This window comes from Piliocolobus tephrosceles, chromosome 18, assembly GCF_002776525.5.
Source record: "Piliocolobus tephrosceles isolate RC106 chromosome 18, ASM277652v3, whole genome shotgun sequence".
Lineage (NCBI taxonomy): Eukaryota > Metazoa > Chordata > Mammalia > Primates > Cercopithecidae > Piliocolobus > Piliocolobus tephrosceles.
The window spans coordinates 49,531,157-49,558,326 of NC_045451.1; the positions used below are offsets into that span (position 1 = coordinate 49,531,157).

Below are 27,170 nucleotides of genomic sequence, written 5' to 3' on the forward strand. Positions count from 1 at the left end.
TTTGTTGCTGCATGTCAAAGATCTGATAATGAAAAGAATATTGCTCCAGATTAGCTGATTGGGTGAGTCTCAGAGGCTTCTGTGAATTCCCTTTCCAGCAGGGGATGACCTTGGAGGGTTTCGTAGATACCACTGAGCTCTCCACCTAGGGTTCATTGTGGCACCATAGTCCCTTGAGGGTTGGTGATACAGCAAAGAAGAGAAAGAACTGGCTCCCTACAAGGAGGGAGAGGAAAAGCAGAGGAAGATAAGAGATTCCATTTCACCCACAGCAGCAGGGTGTCCCTAAGCAGGATTCCACAAGCCACACTTCATTGTCTCCACAGCACACACATCCACCAGGGCCTGCCTCCCTCCCTTGCTGCAGACCTACCCCAAAATAAGGATAACCTGCTTCTTTTATCTTTACCCCGGGATGATTTCATAGCATTTTTCTTTCCCTTAAAATAAATGTTGAGTCCTTTTAGAAGGAATCCACTGAAAGTCCCTTCTTGAAAATGGACACCTGTTTGTTGCCATGAATATTCCAGGAGAAGCCTGGAGAAAACTATCCTGTTACTAATTTTTCTCACTATCTCCCTGCATGGCCACTCCTGCAATGACTCTCCGACTGGAAACAGCCTGCTTGGCAGGAGGCTGGCTCCAGTTCCTCAGAAAGAGCCTCACAGTTTCCCCACAAGGAACCTCTCCCTGGAGTTAAAGTAATGAATGAAATTGGACTTTAGATCAGGAGGCTGTTGTCCCACTCAGCATCATCTTGAATGGCTGAACTCCTTTCTTCAGAATGTCATGTTGCTGTCAAAATATTCATTTCTACCATTATGTCTCACTCTCTTAGAGATATAATTTTAGTGGAAAAATGTTGCATCCTTCTGAACCTGAATTTTCATTATTATTTTGCGACCTTGGTGTCTTTCTGCACTTTTTCTTCTGCAGCAGGTGCCAAAGTTTCCTTAGGTCAAAAAGTCACTCTTATCTCTTCCAAAAGCCAGCCAGATGGGAGGGAGAGATAAAAAGAGAGGACGAAGTCTCAGTAATGAGATTGGCTCTCAGGTGGCAGCATAGTCTAATAATTGGGCTTTATTAGGAATTTAAATGCAGGCATTACTTACGAGTCCATCACTAGCCTGAGAGTGATGCTTTATCTCCTTTCGTCACTAGGCTATACAGAGCTTGAATGACTCCACTGTGACAGGCTGCACAGAACCACTTCTCTCTTGAACAAAGAGAAGGGCTTTCTCCTGTCACGTACATATTGGTTGTCTCCACCAGCTTGCTCAGTAGCAAGCATCTGTGCTAGAGAGCAGCAGGACCCTGCATCGCACTTGCAGGCAGGAGGATTAGTCTGAGAGCTAATGCTTGCCACGCAACTTCCTCACAGGGATGTGGCGAGGATTAATGAGATGCTATTTCCATTGCAATTTATGCTCTTCAGAAGAAAGGTGCTAAGTACTAGGTATTAGAATTAGGGATTATATAGGTAATCAAGCAAAGAAGATATTCAACTGCTTCTAGTTACTAAAGGAAGCTTTAATCTGGGAGGTGGGGAAGGAGGGGGAAATGCAGTGAGTATAAACTTGGCTGGAAGCCATTGTCCCTCATGAAGCAAACGACCAAGAAAGAAGTGTCAAGTGCTATGTACAGTATAAAGATAAACTTGACCTGATCCTTGGGGTTTACGAGCTAAGCCTTGGGTGGTGGGGGTGGACTACATTTCATGGATTCAGATAAAGGTCTTATGACTTTTTTGTTATATCTGCCGCTGCCATCACCAGCCAGTCTACAAGTTTGGTGCCTAGAGGAATGTGGCAAAAGCATAAGCCAACTACTCTAACTGCACGCTAGAGGACACAGTAACATTCTGGAAGAACTGTGGAGGACCGGTGTGAGCCACAGAGGCGGGATGAGAAGTGAAGGGGTGGTAAGATGGCTAATCAAAATTGCAGTGTGTAAAGCAACAGCCAACAAAGATGTTGATCTTCACATGGTCACACAGACAGGAAGTGGCAGAGTTGGAATGTAACAGGTTTTCAGAGCTTCAGATATTAAAGTCCTGGTTTCTTCCATTTCTTACAGTGCATCCCCAAGTAGTATTTATCTGCCACTGGTAGAACGTGAGACAATTTCAGATGGTACATAAGAAATCATTTTAACATTTATAACAAGCTAGGTATTGTTATATTTTAATGTGTGTTAGAGATAAAATAATTAACCCATGAAGCCCATGATTTAGTAAATATAATTGCTTAGAAACATGGTTCTCAATACTGGTTGCATGTTATTAATAGACACAGTCAGAAAGCTTAAAAGACACACACACATGCACACACACACACACACACACACACACACATGCACACACAAACGATGCTGGGTCCCATCCCAGATCATTGAATCAGAGTCCCTGAGAAGTTCTGATAGCTTATAAAAGTTCCCACAGCCCACATTGGGAACCACTACAATAGCCTGGGATTTTTAAGGAAGCATTTTTTTAAGTGAGGAGTTTTAAATAAAATATTTAGTAAATAATTTCTAAGTGTGTAGCTATGGCAAAAACAATGAAAGTCCTTTGTTGTACTGGTAACTGAAGTTTGGTAAACATTCTACTCTATCATGGTAGGCTCCTATTCTATAAGACAACACCAGACCTAAAGAGCAAAGATAAGCAGAGACATCCAAAGAAGAATGATGAATGTGATAATGTAATAAGAGAAAGACTCATTATTTGGACATGCTCAGACAGGGATAAAAGGTGGAGGGTCTAGGGCAGTACATAGTAAAAATAGCAGCTTAGATTTGGGAGTTCGTTGATATGAATGTCCCTTCCCCCAATATATAGTTCTCTGAGTCTTCCACCCTGTGATTCAGAAATGTCGCTTTTTCCTTTTTCCCAGTTGCCTTTTGACACCTCTACCCCCACTGAGTGAACCTTGAAACAAGTAAGGAAAAAAAGGATGTAAAGAATCTATAACAACTTCCTGGATAGTGGGATTACAAGTGACTTTTAGTCTTCCCACCTATTCCTTCTTTGTTGTTGTTGTTGGTTTTTTTGTTTTTGTTTTTGTTTTTTTGAGATGGAGTCTCACTCTGTTGCCCAGGCTGGAGTGCAATGATGTGTCCTCAGCTCATGGCAAACTCCACCTCCCAAGTTCAAGTGATTCTCCTGCCTCAGCCTCCTGAGTAGCTGGGGTTACAGGCACATGCCACAACCCCCAGCTAATTTTTGTATTTTTAGTAGAGACGGTGTTTCACCGCGTTGGCCAGGCTGATCTCGATCTCGAGCTGCTGACCTCAAGTGATCTGCCCACCTTGGCCTCCCAAAGTGCTGGGATTACAGGCATGAGAAACTACGCCGGACTCTATTCCTTCTTTTATTCGTCATATCTTCATTTATACAACAAGCATTTATTGAGCACCTACTATGTAGTAAGTTCTTCTTGCTTTTAAGTATAGTGAGAATTTTTTTCAGTGAGCATGTATTATCTTTATGATATGATCAAACAAATCTTAAAGTTACTTCCATCTTAGGAAAACTAAATAATAGGCACATGACTGACCATTCTCCAGTCACCATATCGCCAGACTCCATGTCTGAGGAAGAAGGGGAGCCCAAAGTCAGACTCTGGGAAGTAAGGCATTTTCAGCCACACCTGAGAGCCAAGAAAAGTTGTGTGAGAAAACCCTGGAGATGTTTCCTGTGTGAAATGGAGGAAATAAAACCCATCCTGCAGCATTGGAAAAGCTGCTCAAGCCCCCTTTCCTCTAGTCTTTCATCTGTTAAATGGGGATAATGATACTTTGTGTTTACCTACCTCAGAGAGGCATTATCAGGTCTATTTAAAGGCTCTTCTGATGAAAGCTGCTGTGTAATTACCAAGAACAGCTATGATAAAGAAACCTAAATACAACAGCAAATCAGCTGGAACAAACTCTCAAGAGAGTTTACTTTGCTGGAAAATTTTAAGAGAAGGGTAGCATCTCTCCTTGGGGCGGGGGGGGTTGGGTACCATTCTGGCTGGAAGTTTAGGGAAGGCTAGCTGACTTTCAAAGCTTCCTTCTGGCCAGGTCAATTACTCGGAGTGGAGGGATCTACCTCTGTTCACTTCTTCCCCATGATCTGAGCAGTTTCCGTCTGAAATTCCCGTTTCACATTTCTCCAGATCTGGACCCACAAACTCTTTTATCCCTCAAATGAAATTCCAGGAAGACATATACCAATAGGAGAAAAAAAGAAAGGAAAGAAAGCTTATAATAAGTAATTGGGAATTCAATGGTTTTTATGAAGAGGACTGATGTAATTGATTATTAGTGTTTGGCTTTGCTAAAATTCATTTGACAAAATATGTAGCGTAGATTAGATGGGGATAGGGGCCCAGAAAGCAGAGCTACCACTTTACAACAGCTCAAGGGAGAACCAACACAGCTGAATCCAGCTGATGGCAGCTCGGCTGGAATGAAGAGAAAGATGTAAGAAATATTACAGCCTTAGAAACTATACAATATAGCAAGAAATTGGAAGAGTCAGGGATACCTTGAAATTTTGTGACTTGGATATCGTAAGATTTGGTGACTACCCTAACAGAGGCAGCTGGCAGCGAAGAGAGTAAGTAGATTATATTTTATGAATGAGATCTGAGTCAATACCATTGTAGGAAGTCCAGTGGTTTTATATTCTTGTTAAACTTGCTTATGCAATCAACGTTCTGGCTATTTATATACAACGTAACATATGGTATCTGCAAGGCTTCTAAGCAATAAAAACTCCAAAATTCATCTCAAAGATGAATTTTCAAATGAGTACTTTGCAAAGTTAATAATTACACATAATAATAATAGCTATCATTTATCAATTTTGAACTATATAAATATTTTATTTCTATGTAAACCAGATTTCAGCTGGAGGCATAACAGATCTGGTAAAGAAATTGCTGTGAACCCCTATAATCCTATGGCCTGTGGAAAACCAAAACTATTTTGCTATGGTCTAAATGTTTGGGTCTGCCTCTTAAAAATTCATACCTTGAAACCCTAATCACCAATAAGATAGTATTTGGATATGGGACCTTTGGGAGGTAATTAGGTCATGAGGGTGGGGCCCTCATGATGGAATTAGTGGCTTTGTAAGAAGAGAGAGGAGAGCACACACATGTGCACTTTCTTTCTTTCTCCTCTCTTTCTCTCTCTCATTGCCCCCCTCACCATGTGAGGACATAAACGGAAAGTGAGCCCTCACTAGGAACAGAATCTGCCAGCACTCTGATCTTGCACTTTTCAGCCTCCAAAACTGTGAGAAATAATTTTCTGTTGTTCAAGCCACGCAGTCTATGGTATTTTTGTTACCGAAGCCTGAACTGACTCACACACCCATCCTCATGTCTGTGAGTCCCTGGAGCTTGTGTTTTCCTGGCCTTTTCTACCTCCCAAATCACTCCCATACATTGCTGCTGTAGCATCAGATGGCAACTGCCCATTTACTACTTTTATGCAATACTAACCTATCAAGGGTTTAGTAAAGTCCACTGAAATTGGGAGGACATGGGAAAGAGTCGAAACTTCTTTCCATTTTCCACAGCCCCTTCCTGCTGGATTATGTTGAAAGTATCAATATTTTCCCCCTTCAGTATGCAGAGACATTCATCTTTCAAGGTGTCAGCAGCACAAAGGGCCTTTCATTCGCTGGAGGGACTGGCTCTACAAGATGGTTTTGGTTACAAGCAGAAGGCATTTATTTTCCTATTACACCTAGATGACTTTATTTAACCCTTACAACATTCTTGTAAGAGGATACCATTATTCTCACTTTACAGATGAAGCAACTGAGGCTTAGAGTCAATCCAAGGAGATAAACATAAGAAAAGGTAGAAGATTTAAATCCAGGTCTGATGACTCTTAACTTGCAATTAACTTGGCTTCTGAAAGATGGGATAATGATTATCTACTCTGGATCACTTTGCTGCTTCAAAACTGCTTCTTGTTGTTGTTGTTGTCATCGTTTTTCTTTTAAACTTTTTTTTAAATCAAATCTCCATGTTTCAAAAAATGGTCATACACTCCCAAAGACCCTATGCAGAGAATTAAAGTAAAAATTCCAATGATTTAGTATCATTTCAGGAAGAATGAGTTAGCATAATTAAAATAACAAAACAATTGAAGTACAACTCTTTATTATCTTTAAGTAATAAAACTGGGATGGAGACATAGGCCACCTGCTTGTCAAACCTGCAAATTACATAAAGGAACAGATAATACTGATGATAATGAGGATAAGGATGAGGAGGATAATGATGATGTCAATAACTATGAAGATGATGATGGTGGTAATGATAATTAGCATTTATTTAGCACTGTTTTAAATGCTTTACATATATTATGTCTTTTAATTCTGAAAATTAAAGATGCCTGTGCCTTAGGTCTTGTTAGTGTTATCCGTATTTTATAAATAAGGTTAAAGAGGGGCAAAGAGGCCAGGCCCAGTGGCTCATGCCTGTAATCCTAGCACTTGGGAGGCCGAGGCCAGGGGATCACTTGAGGTCAGGAGTCAGAGACCAGCCTGGTCAACATGGTGAAATGCTGTCTCTACTTAAAACAAAATAAAATAAAAGCCGGGTGTGGTGGTTCACGCCTGTAATCCCAGCATTTTAGGAGGCCGAGGCGGGTGGATCACCAGGTCAGGAGATGGAGACGGTGAAACCCCGTCTCTACTAAATATACAAAAACTTAGCCAGGTGTGGTGGCAGGCACCTGTAGTCCCAGATACTTGGGAGGCTGAGGCAGGAGAATGGCCTGAAATTGGGAGGCAGAGCTTGCAGTGAACCAAGATTGCGCTACTGCAATCCTCCCTGGGTGACAGAGCAAGACTCCATCTCAAATAAATAAATAAATAAATACATACATAATGCAAAAATTAGCCAGAAATTGCTTGAACCCGGGAGGCAGAGGTTGCAGTGAGCCAAGATCACGCCAATGCACTCCAGGAGACTGGGCAACAGAGCAAGATTCCATCTCAAAAAAATAAAAATAAGAGGGGCAAAAAGGCCAGCCTAAGTTCACTTAGAACAGCTGAAACCAGGCATCTCACCTTAGCTAAGAGGTCTGCACCCTTAACAACTAGGCTACTTTGCCTCAAAGACTGTGATGGCTTCCACAGATGTCCCCACTAGGCTCTGTCTCAAAGACTGTGATGGCTTCCATAGATGTCCCCACTGGGTTGGAATTAAGTACCACAATGAACAGGGAATTTACTCCTCTTGTTCCCATTATTATCTCCAATACTTAGAACACTACCTGGAACATAGTAGGAACTCAATTAATTGCTGACTGTAAATGAATTGAAGCAAAGTGTCTAAATCAGTAGAGGACAAAAAATGTTAGACAATAGTCATGCATAGCTGTTCAAAATATCTTAATTAGAAGAAATATAGGATACGAAAAACTTGGCTTGAAAACACTTGTTTTTGTTAAAAAAAAAAAAAAAAGATCGATATTGATAATCAGCTAGAAGCTGAACAGGGGCCCAACACTGCACTGTGACTGCTAAAAGACTACTGTGACTTTAGAAAGCCTTAAAAGAAAACTGGTATTTTAGTTTTCTTTAGTCCGTGGCCTGTTAGGAACTGGGCCGTACAGCAGGAGGTGAGTGGTGGGCGAGCGAGTGAAGCTTCACTTATATTTACAGCTGCTCCCTATCACTTGCATTACCACCTGGGCTCTGCCTCCTGTCAGATTAGTGGCAGCATCAGATTATCATATGAGCGCAAACCCTACTGTGAACTGCACATGTGAGGGAACTAGCTTGTGTGTTCCTTATGAGAATCTAATACCTGATGATGTGTCACTGTCTCCCATCACCCCCAGATGGGACTGTCTAGTTGCAGGAACACAACCTCAGGGCTCCCACTGATTCTACATTATGGTGAGTTGTATAATTATTTTATTATATATTACAATATAATAATAGAAATATAACAATAGAAATAAAGTGCACAATAAATGTACTGCATTTAAATCATCCTGAAACCATCCCCCGGTCCATAGAAAAACTGTCTTCCATGAAACCAGACCCTGATACCAAAAAGGTTCAGGACCACTGCTCTAGGAAACCTAGGTAGGTTTTTCAGCTCAGCATAAGAGGAAAAAAATATATCTAACACAACTGCCCAACAACTTTTAACAACAGAGTGTATTTGAAATCTAAGATTCATTTCAAATTTCCAAATACATAAGAATAATTACTTATTTAAAAAACTATTAGAAGGATTTCTACATTATGTAGGGGACTAGACCGAGTCAATGGCTCCAAGTCTGGCTGTGTGTTAGCATCAACTGGAAGGCTGTGAAACAGCATTGATTTTTTAAGACTCATCCTATTGAATCATAATCTCTGAGAGACGAGAAGTGAAAATCTATACCTAGAATCCAAAATTTCTAATGCCCTCAGTTGATCCTGGTAACTTGCTAGGGTCTGGGAATCACTGAACTAGATTGCCTCAAAGTTCTCTTCAAACTCTATGAATTAATGATTCTTAGAACATTGCAGAATATCTTCTTTCATAAATGAGAATTATTTGTTACCTGTAAAATGAATTTTGCCTAAATGTGCATTGGTGATTATAAAGTGCCAACATATCAGCTGATTTCTTAAATAGGTTAAACGTTTTTTTGCAATCTAGTTCATGAAAACTTTTCTCATGTATCATGGAAAGGAAAACTTTATCTGGCCTGTTTCCCAATTATTGAAGTTCCAAATCACTGAAATATAAATAAATGAGATTTTACAGTACTTAGAACACCAGTATGATGAAAAATTTGTTTACACCAGGAGGTGTAGGTCATCCTTCAATCATTCATCCTGGGAACCAAAGTATGTATGCACGCCAGCACTCACGCATACAGACGCACACACACACCCAAATGTGACACATGGTAAATGTTGGGCAGTTACTGAGATGGAACAAAGGAGACCTTCAGATTCCATCGCCTTTGCAACCTTACATTTTTCTATGCAAGAATCAAGGAACTCAAATCAAAGACATTCAAATACTATCAACCACGATATACTCAACGTTTTGTTTACATTTCTATTATTCCTTGTCTTTCAATACATACTTTGGTCTGGGTTGGGCAAAATGGGTAAAATGAAGAGTGAAAGGAGTATTTTAAAATAATAAAAGGTATGAAGAGAATATATTAATTTTGGCTAAATTGGTTCCCTATGTATAAAGCTTCTGAAAAGTATAATATGTTGCCATGAGAAGAAACTCTAGTGATTGCAGTGAGGCTACATTTATAAATTTTGACTAATCTAAAATTAAACCTGTAAAGCTCTGCTGGAATTATTTTTAAAAGAATAATTAAAACCCCCTTCAGCACAGTTAGTTCAGCTTCTCTTCATTTTACTTTTCTAGTTCACAGGTATCTTTTTTTTAAGGTGTTTTCAAATTGAAGTTCACACACATCAAATAAATAGTATGATAATCAGAAGTTCAGTATTCAATACGCATTCATTATTAACTGTCGTTATTGTCATTGTCACTATTATAATTGCACATTGTAAAAAGAATGGAAGCTTTTCCACAGGAATTATTCACGTGTATTGCTTTCTAGGAGTAATTGAATAGTTGACATTGCATTTTATATCAAAGTAAAATATGTGATGGTTATTCTCACTTGTATTATTCTTAAGCAATAAGAAATGTAAAGTAATCTCTATTAGGTTTCTTCATTTGGATTCAGAAATCTTCATAGTTTTCTGTAATGTCCAAATGTGTACTTTCTCATAACAGCTATGGGAACTTTCTCTCCTCTCCGTAAAATGGAGAGTTATATCTGCCACGTTGAGCTGTTTTGAGAGTCAATGGAGAAAATAGTGAGAAAACCACTCAAATGTGTTTTGTTACTTGATGTGTTCTTTCCTCTTTATGATCCAACTTCTTACATGTTTTATCTTATTTTGGGTTTCGATTTGGTTCATCTTCACAAAGTAGAGCTTCAAGTTTTATTTAGAATTAAATAATATTGAGACTGGCTTGGAAAATTGAATAACACAAGATTTAGAGAAAAAATACTCTAAGTAAAATGTCATGACAAATTGAATGAATGATGATGTAAATATAACAATGCAAAAGATCTGGAAGGCATCTTGATTCACTAAGAAAGCCATACATAATGGCTTCAAAGCACTGCCCCTTTGTAGAAAACACACAGCCACTGAGGGTAAGTAGGATTTCCTTTTCCTCTACGTAATTCTTTATTACAGTCTCTGCAGAGGCCTGAGTAGCTTAGAAATTTACCTTAGTTATGTGGAATCTTTCTTTGCTGCTATGCTAGCTAGCCCTTGAATCAAGTCACTGTTGGCAGGGATAGAGGGTGTTACCATTTGCCCACTGTTCACTGGCTTTTGTATTTGTAGTCAGTCCAGTTCTTAGAGGACAGATGGCAATGGCTGGCAATTTGGGCAGAGAGAACAAAGACATTAGATCCTCTCTTAGCAGCAGAGATGGTCCATCTAAATCAGGATGGAGAATCACCAGTGTAACTTGTCCAGAGAAGTTCCTCTTATCAATGAATGAAATGACCTTACAAACATGTGTGAGTCATGCATTCATCTCCCTTTGCCAGCCATTAAACACATTTTTTTTTGAGATGGAGTTTTGTTCTTGTTGCCCAGGTTGGAGTGCAGTGGCATAATCTCGGCTCACTGCAACCTCTGCCTCCTGAGTTCAAGTGATTCTCCTGCCTCAGCCTCCCAAGTAGCTGGGATTACAAGCATGTGCCACCACACCCAGCTAATTTTTTTTTTTTTGACATGGAGTTTCGCTCTTTTTGTCCAGGCTGGAGAGCAGTGACACAATCTCAGCCCACTGCAACCTCTGCCTTCTGGGTTCAAGAGATTCTCTTGTCTCAGCCTCCCAAGTAGCTGGGATTACAGGTGCCTACCACCACACCTGGCTAATTTTTTGTATTTTTAGTAGAGACGGGGTTTCACTATGTTGGTCAGGCTGGTCTCGAACTCCTGACCTCAGGTGATCCACCTGCTTTGGCCTCCCAAAGTGCTGGGATTACAGACATGAGCCACCATGCTGGGCCCCATTAAACACATGTTTTAAGCACTTAATTTATTTATATACTAAAACATATTTAATTATGTTGCTTTTGTCACAACCACCACTTCAGTGAGTTCTTTCCTCTGTGTCTATCCTGTTGATATTGATCTATCCCCAACTGCAGTCTGGTGGCATGTGGACAAGTGATGTTAGGACAGCCACAGAATTGTGACTTCCAGTTGAACAGGTCTGTCTACACATGGTCATTTGCAGCAACCTAAAAAGAATATTTGTTTTCACCTTGACTTCTCTTACACACACAGAGTGGTTGATTATTTGGACTAAAGACTACAATAAGAAAAAAATATTCATATATCAGCTCTGTGGCCATGCATTTAGGAGATTATATAGCATGTGAATTATGCATGTATGTTTTCTAAATGAAAGAGAGGTACTGACTGCACTGATTTTTCTTAACCCCTCTTGCAAAAACACCCCAATCACTGAAATCCTCCAAGCACAGGGGCTCTTTGCTGTTGTATTCTATTTTCCAACTACTAGTCTATAAGGGATATGGATACAGTTCGAAGGTACTTCAAATTCAGAGTTTGGGTTTGTTTGTTTTCCTTTTGGCTCAACTATATCCAGAGAGTGGCAGAATTTTCACTGCAAGCTGCCATCACATGACTCATTCCTCTGTAAGTACAGCTCCCTCTATCGATGAGTGTCTAATATGGGCAATTCTCCAGAAGGTATTTTTCCCACTGAGGCATAATAATGCATTCAATGGCACCAGAGTTTTATCAAAGGAATTCTCTTGTTCCCTTCCTTCACAGGGAGATGTCATTAACTGTGTTAAGTTAACTCTCCGAATGTTAGGTTCTTAACCAACAAACAATGCTTCTCCACAAGGGCATACTTCGCCAAGCATTCTTGAATCAGAACGAGCTGAATATGTAATCATAGATTCAGAGCCACCCGGTGGCTTGTGATCATCACTAAGAGGAACCCTTTTGTATGTATCGACTTTTTTCCTTCAATCATTGTTGTTCCGTTTCTTCCACCACCACCTTGAGCCTTTCAGGTACATGAAAAGTTCAATTATATGTAAAGCGACTGTTAAATCAGCAGGCCCTTTGTGGGGGTCTGGGCCTCCTCTCCCTGCTTCAAGCACAAGTGTGTTCAATCCATTACTGTTCCTGAGGATTGTACATCCATCAGGTCGAGTGTGCCGGCCAGGGTGCATCTTACAGCTTTTACTGCATATGAGACATTGCAGGCCTTTCTCAGGAACTGCCAGGCGGACTGGGAATCACAGTCACGGTTAATAGCAGCGAATTGCCAGCTCTTGATGGGTGGGTAGTCACTCCTTTCAGTGGTTGCCCCCTCGGGGAGAAGGTAGAAAAACAGAGGGAGGGAATTAGAGTGACTTTGCACAGTTGAGCAGGTTCATGCCGCTGGATCAGTGGCAAGCATTGGCAGGGCTCCACTCTGGGGAGGCTCACAACAACATCACAGTCTCATTTTTACCAATTGGTGCTGCTATATCGCCAGTGGTGCACAGGGGGAGAGCAGAGGGGAGGGTGAGCTGGGAGTGGGGGAAGGGGAAGAAGGCAGAAGTCTAAGCTAAATTAAACAAACAAAAAAATTCATGTTCAAACTGGTTAACCCACCCCAGTTAGCCCTGTGCTACTAATTGTACCAAACTGGTATTTGAAGTTCCCTGGGTGATTAAAGAGTTGGCTCACAAACTCCCGGCATAACCTTAATTTTTTCAAGGTTCTTTGAGTGGAGAATGGCTTATAATAATGATTTTGACTAATACGATTTTTGACATGCAACTTTAATGCTTAACCTTAGTACAACTCCAGAGCATTTCATGTGTACTCAGCTGTAAAGAGTGATGATTTAAAGGGATAATATAAGAAAAAGGTCGTTCTAGAATGAACCTCTAACAAATTGCATAAAGGGAGCTTATTATTCTATGAGTATGGGGATGTGCAGCTCTTCTGATCATTTTTCTGCTTGGTTCAAAAAAATTGTTGAGACATGAATGGGGAAGAAACAGGAAAAAATGAAATAGATATCTGCAAGCAAGGAACATTCTTTGATGGTTATGATTTCGTTGCCACTAAAAAGACTCTACAATAATGTGGTTATTCATCTCCTCTTTTGTTTTGGGTGAAGAATTCGCTCTAACAAGAAAATGCTGTTATTGGTTGGAGGGCTGCCTCCTGGACCGGACCGGCTCCCCAGCAATTTGGTTCAGTATTACGACGATGAAAAGAAGACGTGGAAAATACTCACAAGTGAGTGCGTTATTTATTTATTCACTCACCTATTTATTTCAGGTTAGAGCTGTCTTGATGAATTTGAAAACATGGTTAATCAAATTAGACATTTTATTGATTTGTTCCCCTTTGGAGGTTTGTTTATGTATCACGGGGGATTTAGAGTAAAAGACTAAATTAACATTGCAGAGGTGGCCAATTTGGTAGTCGAGTAGGCCTAGCCTAAAATCACTGTACTGGTTTTTGTTTCTGTATGTGCTGCAATGGAGGGTGTGGGGGAGGAGCAAAGATCGTCCCCCCAAAATTCTTCGGCTCTTTTTGTTGTTGTTCATTGAAAAGCAAAAGGTTGGTTTGTGGCACTTACTAGTAAATTTTCTCACATCAAAATGGTTGTTTAGTTCCTTGTCTCTGTAACTAACATTCATTTTGCTTTTCAGGCATTTTTGCTCATTAATATTTAATCTGTGGAACTGGGTCTTTAGAGAAACATCTTCTTATACTGCTGCATAGTTTGAATGGAGAGATATATTTGTGGCCTAGTCCAGCTGCAGGAAATTGTGCTTGCAAACTTCTACCCGGGATTCTTCTCCTCCCCTTCTTAAAGGGCAATTGTGTTTTACAGCAAACCTCTTGCCTTGGGCACTGAGATTTGGAACTTATTGTTATATTGGTTATGATTCCCAATCGGACTCACTCATGGAATCAAAAATTATCGTTTCTTGAGTGCAGCAGGCTGTGTGCACCAGTCCCCTCGTGGGCACAGTGGCTGCACTGGTCAATAAAACTAAATTTTAACTGTCAAAATTGCCTAGAGCTGTATAGATAAAATAATAAATGAGCAATTTTAATCCATAAATCAAAGCCATACATTTAAAACCAACAAAAGTGAATGTTAGATTTTCTTATTGCATGTGTCTTAAACAGTTATATATTTTATCATGTTTATTTTTCAAAAATCATTTCCTTTCCTCTTCCTGAAAGCCCTTTAAAATACTAGAAACTGGACAACAGTTTACCCATAAAAGCAGAAGAGGAACAGAGACATGTGTGGTGGTGCTTGAAATAATACATTTTGGAGCTGGCATCCCCCAGCGAAACCTGCAGTAGCATTGTCCAGGAACTGCAACAAGAAAGCTCCCTGGACACCAATGCGCTACGGCTGTAGTAAAGAAGTAGTGGAATAGTAGCAGCGAGATTAAGGAGAAGAAAGAAAAAAAATAAGTTAGTGATGTCTTAAAATCATTTTTACTTCTCTTTTGGACAAAACTACCATTAACAGTGGTTTAAACATCTGAGTGAGTTGCCAAGCTGAATTTTAAACGTTCATCAGAAACAAAAGCTAAAGCAAAACCAAGGAATTTATTTTTTAATACTTGACCAATAGCGAGAGCCTGCATAGAAAGAAACATGGAGACTAGGAGGAGGAGAGAGAAAAGAGGAAGGACAAAAGATTCTCAAAGAGAGATGACAGAGCGATAATACACCCAACCAGTAAATGATATTCATACATAAATCCATTTGTTTTCCCAAATACACCAAGCTAGGTCCAATTTGTTACTTGTTTGACATCCTTCAGTAAAGACAACAAGATTAATTAAAGCATTGTGAACAATACCTTAGAAAAGTCTTATGTGGATTTTAAACCTTGCTCAAAGATAGGTTGATTGTTAAACATTGTCCATACTGGAGCATTTTCGAGCATGAAAGGGGAATCTATTAATTATGCTAGGACAACAGGTATAGACTGGAACATGTGGTCACCTTACTTCAAGTTTTCACATTGCCTGAATTAACTCTCTGCTTGGAGGGATGTAGGAAGAAAACATGAACTTTGAATCAGACAGACATGGTTGCAAACCCAGATCTAGGACCTTGAGAAAATCATATAAATATTGGGAGTCATGGTTTCTTCATTTTGTGCAAGTCACTGTAGTATTTTTAAAATAAAAATGGTGCTTTTAAATCATCTAGCACATAGAATGCACTCAAAAAATTGCAGGTACTACTGCTATTATTGTAACATCACTATCAACATTGGCATAAGGACTGTACCTTTATACCTAGAGGCATCAGTGAATCACTGCAAGCTCTCCATGCAGACAAGTAACACAGCAACAGACATACCACTTCAACCCACTGCCCCGGAGTAGGGAGCATATTCTCCATAGTTTTCATATGTTAGATTTAATAATGTATAGACTAAGAAGTAAAGAGAAAAAGGTATCTGTTGACTCTATTTATTAGATTTGAAATTGAAGGAAATAAATTGTGTGTGTGTGTGTAAAGTTCTAATTATGGGAACATATTTAAAGATCTTGAACTCTTTTTCTATACTCAGACATACTTATGGCTTTGAAATAAATGTTTACTTAACAATGTTCATTTCACTGGGACTTGTATTTAAAAATATATAGTTTGTTACCTGCTAGGCTATGACTATATGGCCCCAAGTGAAGGCATATTTTTTACATTTGTTGAAGAAATGTAGACAGTTTACCTAGATAATTTATGCTTGCTTTTTTTAAATTAAGATAACTTATTCTGCAAAACTGAAACAGGTAACTGACAGATTGCTATGCTTTGGGCCATGTAATAATAAATGAAGAACTCTTTCTCATCAGAATCCCAGATTCTTCCCAAATCTAATAAAACCTAAGGGTTTGGAGAACTTTCCACTGCCATTCTTTTGCCCCAGAAGAAATACTAAACTAATTTGTTAGGGAATTGAAGATGACAGTTAAAGGTAGGAGACAGTCCCCTGGTTTGGGGTCTACTTATTTATTGGATGACTTTCTCCATGCAAACTAACAAATTAACTAGCAGATACCTAAAACATGAGGGTGGCTGGAGTTTCTGAATCTCAGCATACTTTGCCCACTTACGTTGAGCAAACATTTCTCAGTGTGCCACACAGACATGCTCCTCTTAGAAAGAGGCCAGCCCACAGGTAGGTGCACATATACTCACTCATGGGAACCGCCACTCCATTTACACACTTTATATCACAGAAGAATTAAGAGGAAGGCTAGTTTTCTTTAGATCTCATCCTGTTATGTTATTTCTATTTCGGAAATATGGTGTAAGGGGTACACTTAAGTAATAGTGAGTTGAATGGAGTGGAGGGGAATAGGAGTGAAAAAGTGGGTCTATGTAACACAAGGAAAACAACTTTTAAATAGCCAGCCAATCAGCTGTTCCTTTCCCAAACAGTAAAGGAAACAATTATTCTCACCGAAAAGATTGTTTTGGTAACATGCTGGCACAGACTGCATGTTTATCTTCCTTTTTGGAAAAATCATTTCATATGTCATCATAAAAACTGATTATAAAAAAAGCTTCTATCAGAAAAGTATGGAGAAATAACATGTAAAAATGATGAAACGTCTTTTTGTAAATGTAAAGTGTTAAGTAATAACATTATAAGTTTGGCATTGCTGTTCTCTCGCCTGTTAATAATAAAAGGGAAGTAGAGATGCACTTTTCATCTTTATTTCTCAGCACTGCTTTTCTTGCATCTCTCACTCCTGCACGCAGTCTCCCGTTTCATCTTAACTTATTAGAAAGCAGTACAGGAGACATGAATACTAAAACGGCCAATGCAAAAATCATGCCTCTTGCACTTTGCAGGCCCTAAATCCTCTGTGCAAAGATTAAACAGAACAATTTCTGGGGCTACCGTGTACTTTGGATAACAGATTTCTTATATATCAAAGTTTTTATGAAGTCCACATGTGGAGACCCTTTTTATTTCTCCCCATAGGGCAGCATTGGAGAGCTCTCCATTCCATTTTTATTCCCTGTGAACCAATTTCTTTACTAATGGGCAAGGTATTTTCCAGGAACTGGCATCCTTTTCCCAATGTTTCAAATAAGAGATTCTATTTATTAGTTGTTTCTTTGTTGCCTTTTGTGACCAATAACAGAAAAAAAGGGACTTTAAAATACAGATTTATCCTTCCATGTACCAATGATGACTTCTTTTTAATAACATTAGAATGAAAATTATGGAGCTAAGTAGAAAGGCGTGTTCCTTCTCTTGATAACTCTAAGTTCTCTTTGTTAAACGTAGAGGAAATGCCTTTTTTTCTCTCCCCTTCTGTTGATTTACAACTCTTTTCTCTTCTTTGTAGTAGAAGGATTTGGGAATTCTCTATTGTTCAGTCGTGAACACCCAAAGGAAACTGTTGGGTGGTGGTTTCCCAGGTTGTCTCCTCTGGCCCATGAACGACATTTAACTTGATCCCATCCAAACAGGAGAGTTCCTGGGTCTGGTTGTTATTTATTTCTTTAAGAGGAGTCACAAAGATCAGAAAACTTGTAGATTCTTCACACTTTTGAAAAAATATGCTTTCTATAAATGGTGATGGAATAGTCATAAGCAAACAAAGCTTGTATAAGACGTTGAACTTCAGTTCTAAACGATAAATATAGGTTTGATCATATTCAGTAGCCAAGCAATGCAGAATGGTTTAGTTGTTGCTTATTCAGGGAATAATTAATACACCTGCATGCTGATACATTCAAATGGACTTCTTTCCTTGGCCCTTCTGTTTCTTGATTTCAGTTCATTTCTCTTCCATAAGGATATAAAGGGAGGAAAGTAAAATTAGTCTAAACCTAATAATCATTTATCATTATTTGTTTTGAAGAAAATAAAATGTAAGTTAAATTAAGGGCTTTGTACCTGTGCGTTTCCTTTATTCATATTATCTTTATTACCAAGAACTAAAACCCACAAACCATTAAATTTAATGTTATTTCTAGACAGGTAGGTAGAGTTCATAGATAGTACATTTCTCATTGCAGGAGAACTTCAGAAAACGACTCTGAAAATGCCTAGGAAGAATTTAGACTTATTTATAGACCTCATTCCTTTATGCAATAAGCAATTATTGAATACCCACTCTGTGTTGGATGATAGGATAGAACATGCACAAGATAATCTCTCCTCTCAATAACCTAAGGAAGTAATTATAATACACGGTGCTAAGAGATACATAGAGAAATTCTAGGGTGCGATGGGAACACGAAAAGGAGCCCCTGATGTAGACATGAGAGGTTAGGAAAGCTTTCCTAAAAGTAACCATCTGTAACTCTGAAAAAATGGGTAGGAAGTACCTAGGCAAAAGGTAGATGGGGAAGTATTTTAGTTAAGACCACACAGTATTGAGAATGCCAAAAGGCAAGAGGGAGAGTAGTGTCTTTTGGCAACTGAAATAAATTTGTGTATCTATAGGAAAGTCTAAAGTTGGACTAGTAAGTGATGGGGCTGCAGAATTAACCAAGAACCTTATCACATGGAGACTATTTCAAGGAATTATCAAGACAGATTCAATAATTAAGAATTGCAAGTAGGGATACCCCTCTAATTTTTGTTTTCAGTGTTACTGAAAACACAGTGATATAAATATTACATACAGTATCATAGCAGTTGTTCTCTCTTAGCTTGGAATTTTTTGTTTCAGTTCATGGAGCAATCGTTTCCATGGCTTTGGACAAAGAAGGAGAGACAATTGTGTTTGGACTTTTTAAATATGTTAGCATCTAATTTTACCTTCAATGAGCTCAATTCTAATTTGAGATACATGGCTGCACATTGCTATATATCTTGAATTATTTGCTACTGTGTATTCATGCACCAGTGCATTAGTGAATTTCTCATAGATTTTTAAGAAAATATGTGTGGTGGTCACTCCAAATACTGTATTTCAAGGAAGCTGGGTACCTAGAAAAACTGGTTGACCTTCTTTGGCCATCTCTCATTTATTTCTGGCTTACACCTCTCTTGAATATAGCAATTGTTTTTTCTACAGAGAGCAGCATGTATACAAATAATTCTGATACCTTCTTTAGACACAAGCTGTGGTATGTGCTACTGAATCTGAAATTAAGGAGGTATTAGTCACGCAGGCTGTTTAAATTTGCTGTGTGTCATTCCTGGGCAAATTATAGACTAAGTCTGGCAAACCATTGAATGTGAGTACTGAAAGATTAAATGATCTCCATGCCCAACCCTCTCATTTTACACACTCATTTCATTCATTTAACAAATATAATTGGTATCTCCTATGTAACAGAGATTGTGCTAAGCACAGAGGATACCATGCCGAGCCAAAACAAGTACCACCATGTTAATAGTTTAGAGAGGGAAACCAGCATTAATAAATAATCCCAGGTAGCAATATAAAATAAGAAAATGTGATAGTGCTCTGAGAGAAGGGTATAAAATCTATAAGATCTGGCAATGGAGAGTCCTGATCTAATCAAGGAGTCATGGAGAATATTACTAAAGAAATGGCATTTGCACTGACAACTACAGGATGAGAAGGAGTTAGGCAGTGTACAGGTGAAGATGTGAGATAAGATTGCTCCAGGTTAGTTAACAGTAAAGGCAAAGATGCTGCAAAAAGAAGGCGCACGGCTGAACTCAAAGACTGAGGGGGAAACAGATAGGAGATGTAGCTAAAGACACCAGCAGAGACCAGCTCATACAGGAACTTCAGTGGCGGGCTCACAATTTTTTCATTTTGGCTTTTACTTTAAGTTATGCAAAGAGAGGAGGTGCTGTATACCTAGAGTCACACAGTGATTTAGTGGAAGGGTAAGGAACAGAACACTGGTATCTGTGTTTCCATCAAACTATGCTGCTCCAGATCCCACACCAATTCATCTCACCAAAAAGTGCCATTAGTAAAAAAGTCCAAACAGATGAATGGAATTTAATCTGTGCTCACCCATTTCACCCATGAAAATCTAAATGGATCCAATGTATTTGATGTAGTACCATGTTCATAGAATAGAGTAGAATAGGCTAAGTGAAATAACAACCTTACTCTTAGAGGTCAATAATATAATCTTGGTTTATGGACTAAACTGCAAATTACGATGTTTAAGTGACAAAATTTGCATTTAAGATTATGGACAGACCACAATTCAATGCAACTTCTTGACATTTTAACTGTGTCTTGGAAGCAACATAGTGTCAAAAATGAAACAGCATGTGCACACACACACACACACACACAGTAACATCTTTAGAGACAGATAGACCTGAATTGAAATACACACAAGATATGCGTTGACTCTGTGACTTTGGGAAACTGCTTACTCTCTGATCTTTTAATCTCATCTGCAAATTAAGGATAATTGTACTCACCTCACAGGGTTATTGTGAGAATTAAATCAGACAATACAAATAAATGTCCAGGCTCAAGATCTGGAATTGAGTTGTTCCTCAATACATTTTTATTGTATTTTTGGTAACTTTGCATTATTTTTTAACAAAATAAAGAAAACCAATATATTGAATCTTATCTTCTGCTCATCTAAAGTTTGAGAAAGAAGACACAGTTTGATTCAGAATGAAATCTCTATGTCTAGCATGAAGTTTATGTGTATGAGTCAGGATGGGCTAGATTATGCTGCAGTAATAAACAACTCCAAAAGTCTCAGGAGCTTAAACCGACAAAAGAAAATGATTTCTTGCTTATTCTACATGTCCAACACAGGTCGATAGAGAGCATCTGCTCTGCAGAGTCATTCAGGGATCCAGGCATATGGGGGCTCCATCTTGACATTCATTTCCACCATGGATGCAGCAGGGAGAAGAAAGAGCTGCAGGGTCTTGCACTGGTGATTAAAAGTGACATATATTCTTTCTTCTCAGTCACAGGACTACACCCCATTTCAGGGAAGCAGGAAAATGCAAGCTTATCAGGGTTCAGAAGGAGGAAAACCAGAGAATTTTCAAACAATGCAATGTGATTATCATAATTATACTACTAGACATCAAATATTCAGTGTACTCTTCTGCTGTGCTCAAAGCACTCTCGCCTCTCCTCCAAGGGGAGATTACCCCAAATCATCAAGCTCATTGTGGAGGATCTCTGGGTGAGAAGAATAGTCATCCCAACATCAAGCTGATTTGAGACTCCTTTTGACCCGGAATGAATAAACTAAAGAGACTAATTATCTAGTCCCTCACACATAATGCACCATGATGGAATAGGGACCCAGTCAACACGTTCATTTGGAAAGACCGTAGCCATTTGGCAATTCTACCAAATAGACATTTTGAAGGGCACCTGTCCAAGAGGTGGGTTGTGTACCTTGATTAGGGTCCCGCCCAATTCTGTTCATTATTTTTTGTTGTTCTCCCATGGTCCCTGCTTCTCCCCATGGGAGATCCTTCTTTTCCCGTTATCTTCATTGGCCATGTCTGAAGTGACCCTGATGAATATGCTCTTCCTGGGAATGGAAGAATTTGCTAAGTACATTCCATGTCTGTAAACACTTAGAGGACCATAGTGGTTTTAGGCATCAAATTGTCAACAGCTTCTTTTACTCAAGGCTGGCAGTTCTTTTGGCAATTAACTCTCAAGAAAACTTAGCTGTTTTCTTATGTCTCCAGCTACACCAAGGTCAGTGACCATGCTACATTTCTTTTCTGGTAAACTCAGATTGCTTTTTCCTTTGTTTTCTTGTGCCCTTCTCTCTCTCTCTCTCTCTCTCTCTCATCTTTCTCTCTCTTTCTCTTTCTCTGTCTCTCTCTCACACACACACCACCACCATCTAATACTCTTTATATTTCTGTATCTGTAAGACTTTAGTGGGAGAGTTTCCTTTTAACTCTTTTCTCTGAATTTTTAGAATTTACTGGTGGTTGTCTCAGCCTTAATTGAAACTTTCTTCTAAGACATCCCAACTCAGTGAAAGTCACACCTTTAATTTTTTCTCTCTCACTAAGCTGAGTTTTAACTTACCTTACCCGATGAAATTGAAAAACATCCATCTTCCAAGGCTACACACCCTAGATTTCTGGACTGTGTTTCCTTTCAATACTGCTCATAAATGGGCCAGCTTTTTCTGAGATCATCTCTTTTTTTGTAAATCTTGCCAAGTCCGTCCAACAGCAACCAACACATACAATCAACATTCTGTTTTCAGCCTCTTCCCTTAGCCTTCCAAGTAAGAGCAAATGACAGTTGTACCCAGTGATGTTTCTCACTGTGATATCCATTTCTATCTTTCCATTCTTCCATCTCAGTTTCCTTATCAGCCACTGGACCTTCCTTTTAACAGCACCTCTATCAGTCAGGTTAGGCGGTGACAGCAATCTCCAAATCTTAGTGGTTTATGTAAGTAAATAGCTATTTCTTTTCATGTCACATGTCTATTGCAGGTTAACTGGGAGCCTGTTCCACATCTTCTCATTCTAGTCCTCAGGTTGATAGACTCCACTATTTGACATATGACCATTTTCATGGCAGAGAAGAGGAAATGTCACACTGACTCTTGAAATTTCTGCCCTGAATAACATGGTGTATCAGCAAAAACAAATTGCTCGGCCACATCTAATTTCAAAGTAGCTGGAAAAGTGCAATCCTTCCAAGGTCTCAGAAGGTGGATAATCAAAATATTTACTAGCGCCTAATGTTTATAACAGTGCACCCTTATGTTCCCAAATATTTGTTTCACTCTTCTTGTCATATGCAAAATATTCTCACTTCTCCCGTGAGGGAAAGTTATTAGGCAGAATACAATTGTTCCATGTAGCTTTCTATCACTTTCTACATAGGACTTTATTGTCAGTAATGATATTCATTACCAGGATGTAAAACCATTTCTTCTTTCTTTTTATTTTTTTGAAATGGAGTCTTGCTCTGTCTCTCAGGCAGGAATGCAGTGGCAAAATCTCAACTCACTGCAACCTCCACTTCCCGGGTTCAAGCAATTCTCCTGCCTCAGCCTCCCCAGTAGCTAGGACTACAGGCGTGTGCCACCACACCCAGCTAATTTTTGTATTTTTAGTGGAGACGGGGTTTTGCCATGTTGGCCAAGCTGGTCTTGAACTCCTGACCTCAGGTGATCTACCCGCCTCAGCCTCCCAAAGTGCTGGGATTACAGGTGTGAGCAACCACACCCAGCCAAAACCATTTCTATTAAAAGAAAGTTTAGAAAAACACTCTGAATATTATTATGATGCATTTTGAGTGAATTTTTTAAAGTCATTTCCCTCAGATAGTTTTAATATGTCTGAGTTTATACAGTTGTCATTGTTTCTAGTATTTATTGTATGTAAACTATTATACATCTAAAATATAGTTATGAAAATATGTATATATATATATATAAATTATTTATATAGATATATACACATAGATCTCATAGAACAGGATGGTTTTCAACATTTAAAGAGACCTCATTAAAAAAACCAGCTGAAGCAACTTTTTTTTTCAATTTATATTTTAGGTTTGGGGGTACATGTGAAGGTTTGTTACATATATAAACACATGTCACGGTACATATTATTACGTCACTCAGGTATTAAGCTCAGTACCCAATAGCTATCTTTTCTGCTCCTCTCCCTCCTCCCACCCTCCCCCTCAAGTAGACCCCGGTGTCTTGTTGTTTCCTTCCTTGTGTTCATAAGTTTTTATCATTTAGTTCCCACTTATAAGAGAGAACATGCAGCATTTGGTTTTCTGCTCCTGCACTAGTTTGCTAAGGACAATAGCCCAAAATGACTTTCAACATGACAACAACAACAAAACAAATAGAACGATAATTTTGGTGAGCAATTATTATGTGTACATGTCCCCATCAAAATAAAGACGTAATGAAGGCAAAGTACAAATAAGTCAACTGTTTCTTTTCAAATCCATGAGATGACTCTATGGTGACATCATTAACTAAACCTACATTTTAGGAATAGCCAGCCACTTGGAATTTTTGGTTTTGTGGATCATACATGAATTGACTCCATTGCTGGGGAGTGTGTGATTACTCTACAAGCAAACCTTTCTATTCATTAAGTGATTCCGATGGAGCAAAGAGCTGTGCTGGTACCTTAAGGACCTGGGCACATTTAGCTGGGTGAAGGATGGTTTTGTGAAAGGGGAGTGCTGAGCAGACACTTTCATACCTCTGTGTCTGGTTGTCAAGGCAGACGACCGCTCCTCACAGCGTGTTCTAATTATTAATCCTACCAACCTGCCTTGTTTGGTCATTAAGTCTTAATTTATTTTTTAAAACATTGAGATTGAATTCTAGTTATTTAGCTAGAACAATAATCTTTGTGAGCTTCAAAGACCAAAATGTTCCCACATTTTTATGTTGAGAACCGCAAAGCACTTTCAGAAAACCCTACTGCTAAGGCAATGATGTATCACTTTCACTTTCATTATATGTTTTTAATCAGAGCGTGACTTCACACTAGACAAAGCGATGCTTTATGCATGGTCTCACTTGTTTTTGCTAAAATCTTTTGACATGATTAATTTTACTTTAATGCTTTTGTCTTGTTGTAATGGTAAGGATGATGGGTATAAACCAGACAAAAATACATGCTTTTCTATTATAATGCCTCTGAGCATTAAAAATATCTTATATGAAAGGGGAAAAAATCACAGGAGACTGGTCTGACAAGAATTAAATTTCTTGCTACCTGAACACAGAGTACATGAGATTTTTGTTTTAATGGCTCAGTCATTGTTTTTAGTTTTATTTTTGGTATTTTCATAGCAATTTATTCATCTGTATGATTAGATCTGAAGAGGAGGAGAGAGATCGTAGCTCACGGATTTCTTGATCTCATTTGTTGCTTTGCAGCATTTACCTCTTTCACAGTGTTAAGGGATCAAAACCTTAACCAATTCTCTACGAGGTGTATCTCCAGCAGATCAAGGGGAAGCAGGCTATACTTCTTCATGCTGATCTCTGTCATTAGATATAAGCCAGTTTCTGGCTATACTGATTTTCAGTCTAAAAGAATTGAATATAGTAAATACCCTTTGTTCAAACTACAAAAAAGCAGTGATGTACGTGACTTTAAGATGAAAACAATAGACTATTCAACAAGTGAGACCTGCCTCGTGTGCAGCTGTTGAAGTGTCAGTTCTACCATATTCTCTCTTCCTTTTTCCTTAATGAATTATGGAGTTGCTTGTCTGTATTACAAGAGCATCTAAGTGTAGTGAGTTGAACTGTGTCCCCATGAAAAGAGATAAGTCCTTACTCCCAGTACCTGTGAATGTAACCTTATTTACACATAGCTTTTTTACAGACAAAATCAAGTCAAGATGAATCCTGTTGGATTAGGTTGGGTCCTAAAACCAATGATATTATGACAATGACATATTTCCATTTTCTATCCAACCTGTCTGCTTACTGTCCTTGTCTCCTAAACAAATCCTATTACAATGTAAATATCATCTAGCGCAGGCCAATAGCACTTTACACAGCAATGGAAATGTCCTGTATCTTTGCTGTCTAACATGGAAGTCACTAGCCCCATGTGACTATTGTATGTATTAAATATGACTAGTATAACTGAGAAACTCAATTTCTAATTTTATTTTTTGTAATGAATTTAAATTTAAGTAACCCCCTGTGGCAAGTGGCTTCTGTATGAACAGCACAGCTCTAGGTAGTAGAGATTTCACATTCCCACAGAGGCACTGCCTGCCATCCTCACCCTGCCCATCTCTCTACAGGCAAGGAAACAAATAGGTGACCCCCACGAAATAAGGAAAGTCAAAGAACACCCAACGAACCACATGTGAGCCTCGTTCTAGGTACTGAGATTTCATCTTTTGGCTTCTCATTTTCTCCTTCCACAAACCCCAACTTCTAGGTTACCTGTAGGATTCGTTTTCCAGGGCTGCCGTAACAAAGGACCACATATTGGGTGGCTTAAAACAATGGAAATTCATCCTCACAGTTCTGCAAAGTAGCTGAAATGAAGGTGTCAGTAGGGCCGTGCTTCCTCCAAAGAGTCTAGGGGAGAAGACTTGATCTTCCTCTTTCCTAACTTCTGGTGACTTCCAGTCCTCCTTGGTATTTCTTGATGACAGCTTCATCACTTCAATCTCTGTCTCTTTCTTCACATGGGCTTCTTCCCCGTGTCACTCCTCTGTATCTCTGTGTCTAAATCTTCCTCTCCTTTCTCTTATAAAGACTTTAATGCTTTTGTTTTGTTGTAATGGTGAGGATGATGGGCAAAAATGCATCCTTGTTTTTTTTTGACCAGGCAAAAATACATCCTTACCATTACAACAAGACAAAAGCATTGGCGTTAGGGCCTACCCTAATCCAGTATGACCTCATCTTAATGATTTTATGAGTAAAGACTCTTTCCAAATAATATCATGTTCACAGGTGCTGGGAGTAAGGACTTGACATAACTTTTCATGGAGACACAATTCAACTCATTACACCTAGAGAATGACACACATAAGAAAAAGGTATAACAAAATTCTAAGCACTTCACTTGTGTTTGTTAATTTAATTCAGACATCAGCTCTCTACCGTGGTAGGCACTATTATTTTTCTACTTAAGATGCAGAAATAGAGGCACAGAGACATTAAGCAATTTGCTCAAGGTCACACAGATGGTAAATGGCAGACCCAAAATGTGTACCCAAATAAAGCTTCAGAGCCTGCAGTCTTTGCTATTTCTCATTACTGTAGTTAACAACAGAGTGCATGTTGTAAAAAGAGTCAAAGGTGAAGCAAGACGAACAGGGTACTTCAGCATTTTATGCAGAATAAAATTGAACATCCTCTGCACAAACAGAATATACCAATATCGTAAATATACATGTACATTTGTTGAACCTTCTACTATCCTCTTTGTTATTAATTAAAGATTGAAGAAAGAATATAATATTAGATTATTTTCTAGATGAAAATTATTTTAGAATGAGGCGATCACTTCCAGGGGAGTTGCAACTTCCACCGTTGCTTTCTGTGTATACTTCCTCACTTGCAAAAATCACAATAGTAAGGTCTGTGTGCCAAGATGTAACTTTCTAAAGAGAGAAAAACTGTATTTGTG

At 38.8% G+C, this 27,170-nt stretch overlaps 1 protein-coding gene across 1 annotated transcript in view; it reads left to right on the plus strand.

Moving 5' to 3' along the window:
• The window catches only part of KLHL14 (kelch like family member 14), a 98,703-nt gene that overhangs the window by 15,313 nt on the left and 56,220 nt on the right, over positions 1 to 27,170 (plus strand). The window contains exon 2 of the mRNA XM_023207734.1: positions 13,230 to 13,351. Within this exon, the coding sequence (XP_023063502.1) occupies positions 13,230 to 13,351 (122 nt within the window). The remainder of the gene's footprint in view (positions 1 to 13,229; positions 13,352 to 27,170) is intronic.